General features: G+C 39.3%; 2 protein-coding genes across 4 annotated transcripts in view; one reads left to right on the forward strand and one right to left on the reverse strand.

Moving 5' to 3' along the window:
- Positions 1-3,010, forward strand: part of LOC137979622 (uncharacterized) — a 264,679-nt gene extending 261,669 nt beyond the window's left edge. For all 3 annotated transcript variants that reach the window (XM_068826933.1, XM_068826932.1, XM_068826934.1), the window contains one exon: positions 244-3,010. In XM_068826933.1, the coding sequence (XP_068683034.1) occupies positions 244-1,197 (954 nt within the window). In that variant the 3' untranslated portion in view covers positions 1,198-3,010. The remainder of the gene's footprint in view (positions 1-243) is intronic.
- The window catches only part of LOC137979644 (uncharacterized), a 169,242-nt gene that overhangs the window by 110,597 nt on the left and 51,145 nt on the right, over positions 1-7,500 (reverse strand). The gene's annotated exons all lie outside the window — the stretch shown is intronic.

Consider the following 7,500-nt stretch of genomic DNA (forward strand, 5'->3'; position numbering starts at 1 on the left):
AGTCCGAGACTGACATAAAAACAGTATTGAAAACAAGCAAAAACAACTATGTTTAGTTGCCAAGGACTACCTTACGCTTACATTGTTTTCCATTTACCAAATTATGTATGGCTGTATTTGCCCTTGCGTTTGCGATACTAGTTGGAAAACCAGTAGGCCATCCTTAATTGGTTTATTTCTTTCTACGCAAAATTAAAAATAAATGATAGTGGAATATTTTTTTTTCTTTATTCAAATAATTAGGTTATCGATAAAATGAACGAGGAAAGGAGTCCATTTATCCACCATTTCACTAAAGCCTCCAATGAAGTCCTTGAAAAAAGTATCAGGAAAGCATTAGACTCCAGTGGGTTTGAGATTGATCTTCAAAAGCTAGAAGGAGAAGAAAAACGCATTAAATCTAGTCTAAGTGGAGAAGCTGACATCCCAGAGGAAGACAGAAAAAAATTGGAAGAACAACTGGTGATAATCAATGACCAACTTGATTCAAAACGTAAGGAGATAGAAGATCTCAAGAAGGAAAAGTTGCAAGAGCAAGCAAGAGAAGCGGCAACAGAATCCGGGGGGGAGACAGCCGAGAAATTGAACGACAAAGGCAGCAGTAGTAGCGGTGGTTGTTTTCCAGAATCGGCCAAGGTTGTTGACAAGAACGGCTTTCGGAAGACCATGGATTCCCTGCAAAGTGGCGAGTACATTCAAGTCATTGACAATGGAGAGATTTGCTTGGAGCCAGTCATCACGTTTATTCACCGCCAACCAGAGGTGCTGCAAGAATTTCTCAGCATCACAACAGCCACCAACAAGAATCTGAAGATCACCGAAGACCACCTTCTTTTCGTGAAACGAAAAGGACAAGCAAGAGCCATTCCCGCCAGAGATATCGAAATAGGAGACACACTCTACGTCCGAGAGAACAACATCCTAACCACTGATACAGTCCAAGCCATCATTAGCGTCTATGAAAAAGGCGTTTACGCTCCGGTGACTCTCAGCGGCAGTATCCTGGTCAACGATGTGCACACCTCGTGCTACTTTGATGTGCTGTCTCATGAGTGGTCCCACAGAGCTATGGGTGCAGCTCGTGCCATGTATCACGTGTCTCCCTGGATGGTTGAGTGGATCAGTGGTGTTGGAGAAAAGAATGGATTCCCAGGCTGGTGCAGAGTAGCTCACAAAATGCTCACCTGGCTTGAGTGAGCTCTATGACATTTTCAATTGACGTTACTGAGTATTACTTTGTTCTTGGGTTATAGTCTAAGTCGGTAGACCGGTCAAATCTATTTTCAATTCGTAAGATTTATAGTACTGCTTTGTTTTAAATTTAAGTTTTTTGTTACTTTCAATTGATGATTATGTCAAGTTTATCAGTATTACGGCGCCTTTCAATAACAAATGAAGTTCGATCTAAGGTTACCTGTTTCTGTGGCGTCAGTTACTGTGACGGACTTCTCAGAAAACAGAATCAAATGATCAGTTGTAAAACTGTGATTGGTGGGTTTTTTTTTTTTCTTTTGTTCTGTTTTTTTATACAGAATATTTGGTCATCAAAGGCGAATAACCTATATCTTACTTCAGACTTAGCAATGATCACCTATTAGCTTGCCTAACACAGCCTTCAGAAAGTCATTTTGATCGCTCTCTTTAAATTACTTCTACCTTAGTGTTTTTGGAGGGATATTGTAATGAGGGAAACATAGTACTTATAGGCAAATAGACATTATTACTTATAATAAGTTAATTTTTGTCCCTAGAAAGGAGCTTAAATCTGCGCAACAATTGCTTATAGTCGATCGTCGTACCTTATCTAAGTTTATTTCAGCATCCCGTATCATTAAATTACTTTGCTGCAGAATGCCAAAGAAATGATACCTAATAAAAAAGAAAAATAGAACAAACGTTAGCTTGCAAACTAAGTTTGATCTCGAACCACTGAATTCTCTCGCGGGTACGCAGAGTATTCTTCTTCTAGCGATAGCAGGTTTACACACACGACGCAAGCTACTTGATACAAAACTTGATACAAAACCAGCCTTCTCTACGGCAAATTTTCAAAGACCCACCACTCATAACTTTTAAAAGGGGAAAATTTCTAAAAGACACGCTCGTACCCGCGAAGCTTTAAAGAGATCAAAGACCGAAAATATGGTACAAAAGTCTCAACCGGAGTTGTGTAGGCCTGTCAATCTTTGCTACTTCTTAATGTGACTTTTTCCAAACAGAGCCCCGTCCTCGCACGTGAGACCTGAATGTAACACTTGTATTACTACTCTTCATGTACTGCACAATTTAAAAACAAAGAATATATCCAGAATACACGTTATTATGCTGAACTGATTACAGCAAAATTTATCTAAAACGTTCAGCCCATTGTGTATTCCAACCTAAGGTAGTACAAAAACTTTAAAAAAAAACCTTGTTATTCCGAGAAAATTCCAATTTTAGTTCTCTGAAAACACAGCTCACAGCTTGACAACTAAACGGAACGAAAATTCAGCTAACTGATTGGCTGGCAAGGACCAATTACAATTCGCCTTTTTCAATCCTAATTGCAAATTACTGTGGCTACATAAAACCCAACTGCCAGTACGCTTTTCGGTGAAATAGAATTGAACTAAACACTCTACTGTTCCCCAAAAACAGACAGAAGGTTGGAGGTTATAAACGTATTTACTCTTTTGAGGAATACACGGGACAGGATATTTCCGGCTAGTGAGAGAAGAAAGACGACTCGATAGTTTCCACAGTCCTTTCTATTAGGGCGCGTTCTTTTGGTACTATTCCGGAATAGGTGTGGAATACACGGAATAGACGGTATTCATGTTCTTTTGCGACCTATTCCGTTTTCGGAATGAACGGAATACTATATATTCATTCTGCTCCCGATAATAGAATGAACGGAATGACCGGAATACGATTCACTCGGAATAAGCAGAATATCCGTTCTTTTGGAAACGTTTCGGCGCGAAATGATACGCGGCCGGCTGGCCGCCCCCCGGCGGCTTGAAAATTGTAAAAACTAGAACAGAATAACAATGCAAAATGTCTACGTAGATGCGGATATACTTGACCTCTGTTCTGTTTCTTTACCGCGGCTAGAACAAGAAGAGCTGTAAGTTTGTGTTAACAAACAAAAGAAATGACGTTGGCATTAATTGGTTTGTGCAAAAACCACGAACATTCTATTAGTTAGGTCGACATCAAGAAGAAGAGCATATGAGAACACATTTGCACCACGCAAAGCACTCAAAAGAAAAAACAAATTCTTCTTCATCTTCCCCGTTAAGGTTTCCGGCAAATGAAGGAAACCGGAAAATCGAGAAAACCGCCAAAATATTGGTACGTATGGCCATATTTCAACATTTCGTGTTCCAAACTTTCGGGAAACTTTTTTCACTCGCACATACCAACGCAATTGGCGTATGCGCAGATACAATAGGCTGGTTTAGCAACAGAACGGGAACGTCAGTGGCGACGGCGCGCGCAAAAAAAACACCAATGAGAATTCAGAATAGAGTAGACTCCACTCTTTTCTTCTCTATCCTAAATTCTCATTGGTAGTTTTGCTGCGCGCGTCGTCGCCACTAACGTTCCCGTTCTGTTGCTAAATCAGCCTAATAGTTCGCACGTCACCTTCGCTAATAGTATTCTGTTTCAGAATACGTGTTCTTTTGCAATTGATATTCCATGTATTCTGTTATTCCTAATCCGGAATGAGAATAGTCAGGATACTCCAAAAAGAATGCACCCTTAGATTGGCTCGATACTAGCATCTTTCCCGTCTTGCATGGTCATTTCCTCGTTTTCCCAAATCTGATAGATTGTTTGTAAAGGTAACAAAGCGAGTTTCACACCGGTATGTTTATAGATACAGCAGATATACCACACCTACCAGGGTCTTTACTTTCCTTTGTTTCTTAGTTTAATTGATGGCATCCAGCAGTTTCTTGAAGTCAGGTTTTGGAACAAGGCATGCAATGCGTAGTCTCTGCGCAATGGTGCAGGGTATCCATATCTGCTGGTATCAGTAACTTGCTGGTCAAAGTGATTTGCAAATCTATCAACAATCTAAACCTTCTTTCTCTAGTTTGTATTAATTCCCATTATCTAAGAGAATTCAGTCTCTGGTTTTCTCCTTAGCTTCAAAAGGCAAAATCTTAAACTTCAGTCAGTCAATCTGCAGTCACTGTCAATCTTCAGTGAATAAGCCAGTCTGAGTTGCCACTAGTGCTGCTACTTCAAAACTTTGCTATTCCTAAATGCTCTTCAGCTCCAAAATTATATCAAGGTCTTTTTTTGTGTTGAGTGACAAGTTATAATTAAGTTTTAGATCAACACACAGACATACAGGTACAAAGATCAAAACAATGAACCTTAAACCCATTATACATCAATTAAGTGCTCTTACTTCGAGATACATCCAGTGGTATCGATTTGCCTTCAACAGTTTGTCTTCTTAGCATCTGAAACAATTGACATCTTGCTTCAAGCCGACAACCAGTCTTACCCTGAAATCTGTGTTTCAAATCATTATTCTCGAACATTGAATCCACGTCTTAGTGAATGAATAGATGTGTTTTCTCTGGCGTGAAAGATTTGACAGATGCTACCAAACAGAAACACGCACAGTTTGACGTACAAACTCTTTGCCTATATAGGGAATCACTATCGATGGGTGACAGTGATCTTTTTCCGGCGCACATCTATCATGTATTACAGAGCGCAGTATTTTTCGATAACCCTAAACAATCAATGAATTTTATGTTGATTCTAAAAGCTATTCCAGGTGTAGACCTGGGTAAAAGGAAATAGACCATTTACGTTTTGAGTTAGGATGCAAATTGAAATATTCGTCTTCCAGTCTAGTTCATGACGTGAATACAAAGGGGACGTCACTGTCATGATTTGTATGGGTTTTTAAGTTTTTGAAGGTACACTTAATGAACATTCCTCACCAAATAACTCCACCTTTACAGTCATTTGCATAAAACGTAGTTTTATAGCCTCTTTAAATCTGTCATTATTGTTCTCCTCGTAAGGAGGCTTTAGTCAGGGAACGCATTTGTTGAATCTTTAGCTTGCTGTGAAGCATCATTTCAAGACAAAGTTATGGGTTCTTTGGTCAGTATAAGGGCCAAAACGCTTTAGTGAGTTTTGGTTTATTCTTAAAAAGCATACACGATTGAAAGCGACATAATCTCGACATGAACAACAAGTCAATATATGCAGCCACCATGTCTTCTTTTTCTTCCTTCGTCTTCATGCGCAATTTATTTCATTTTCAATATGCATTCAAGATCTTGAAATCGGGAATTTTGGGTGACATTCCTGACATGATCATGAGGTTGTAAGTTGATCAAATTGGGAGACATAATTGTTGCAGTGTTTTGTTCCATGTCTTTTTTTCGGCAGGTACCTGCTGGCGACAACTGGTGATATTTAAAATTTGGGATTTCTATGAGTAATAGGAACACAACAGTTAGTGTTGAATATGAGCCCATTGATTGGGACTGGGTCTCGCGGGATCTGGCGGGATTAATCCGTTTCTTTCAGATAATAGTTGAGTGAGTATTACAATTTAAAGTTATGCGTCCGTAAGTTGCTTTTCTCTGAGAGCAGCCGGATCTTTTATTCGATAACGCTGTCACCGCCTTATTGAGGGGAGTTAAAGGGAGAATAAAAATAAAATCTGAAATTCTGTATGCATTTTACTAACGTCTCTTCAATCACGAATGATATGAATTATTATTTGTGAAATATTTGTGCCATCATATATGCAACAGTTGCTGAAAATCACTCCATGATCAGTCTTGCGTGTAACACTGCCGCAAGTCCTTCGTCTAGTTGGACGGCTCACGGTTCATTTCATGTAAATCCAATTCAGTACAAGGCGTCGAAAGCTGAACTTATTGGATATTTAAGATTTCGAAAAGGTTTCATTTACCTACTTTCGTAGTCGTATTTTAGCCTGTTTAAGAACAGAGTATTGTGGGAACGTGCGTGACAATATTGTTATTCCGAGCTTTGCGAATGTTCTGTGACATATGATGTAATGTTCAGTAAGTAAGCTCTGAACTCTGGGAACGAAGGACACGTGGGAAAAAAGAATAACTGAAACGCCAAGGACTCGTGAGTTGCAATGTTCCCGTGATGTGAAAGACGAATAAAGCGAAGCTTAGAGAAGACTCAAATACTACTTTATCGGTTTTTAGAAAAACGAACACAAGGAATTCAGGGAGACTTTCGTAGGAAAATCAATACCTCTCACAAAACCTGAAGGCTAATGAAAAACGCTTTGAGTTGGTAACTGTTTGGTAAAGTCGGCCACTGAAAATCTGGGAAGACAAGCAAGATAAGATTTAGAGTGGAACGATCACATGCATTTTACTGTTAACCGATCTCCTGATGTCCCTGCCTTTCTTTGATTCATTTTTTGTGTGTGCTTGCATTAGATATATGCTTGAGTATGTATCTTTCTTTCCAATATTTCTGTATTTAATTTTGATTCTTAAGTTATGTAACTTATCTAGGTAACTTAATTCATTCGTATGACTGCAAGGCCATGTTTCAATAAACAATTTATTGTTTGATTGATTAATTAATTCCCCTGCTAGCAGAGGTCTTCTTTCTTTCGAGTACGGGAAAAGAGACCTCTGCCATTGGTCGAAACTCACTTTGCTCAAACCGCTGTCCACAACCCTGGATAGCACTCCCCATGATATGGTTGCTGATTGTGACATGAGCCCGCTGTGTTCCGTTTCCGCTGTTGTTGAGTGAGCCCACGCAACGTGAAAAATCACGTGAGGATTCGGTCGCTAAGTAACTACCGAGCATACGCAACACAATGAGTGATTTAACAGGCTGCGATTCACTCAAGGACTTTCTCTGGAAAGGGGAAGGCTTTCTAATGAATCTTTGTCATCAACTTAAGTCATAGAATGCAAATCATCTTGCGTTTTGGATGTCATTTAATATAAACTATTATTATATGGAGGAGAGTGTTTTACTGGGAACTAAACCACTCGTAGATTCCATACGCCACTTCATCCGGGACCCGAGTGGCGTATTTTCCGTATGTCACCTTTGTGAGTGTAGTATCGTTCAATGACGTCACGATTCCCGCTTTTTTTTCCCGCCTTTTTTATAAAGCCCAGCCGTATTTGTAAAACTTGACTCCTTTGAAACACTTCGCTTCGCTCACTCGTGAGATATTGTTCATTGCCACTCGAACATAAAATTCATATCTTCTCGCCATCGTGTAATATCCTCTATATATAAACCAGGCTAAAGTCGTTCGGAAGTGTTACTCTAAATGGCGTGTATGTAGTGAGAGAATCAAACCGAATTTGTGCACTATTGTGAGATTCAGATCACAGGAACATGTTTTTGGTTCGTTTTCTATCTCTTCACTTGTTGTGAATAAAAGACAAAATATCCTAAGCAAGATATGGATTTTATGATCTTACACTTCATAACAGAAGGTAGAAGAAAATTGAAAATCCA

Source organism: Montipora foliosa, chromosome 12, assembly GCF_036669935.1.
Source record: "Montipora foliosa isolate CH-2021 chromosome 12, ASM3666993v2, whole genome shotgun sequence".
Lineage (NCBI taxonomy): Eukaryota > Metazoa > Cnidaria > Anthozoa > Scleractinia > Acroporidae > Montipora > Montipora foliosa.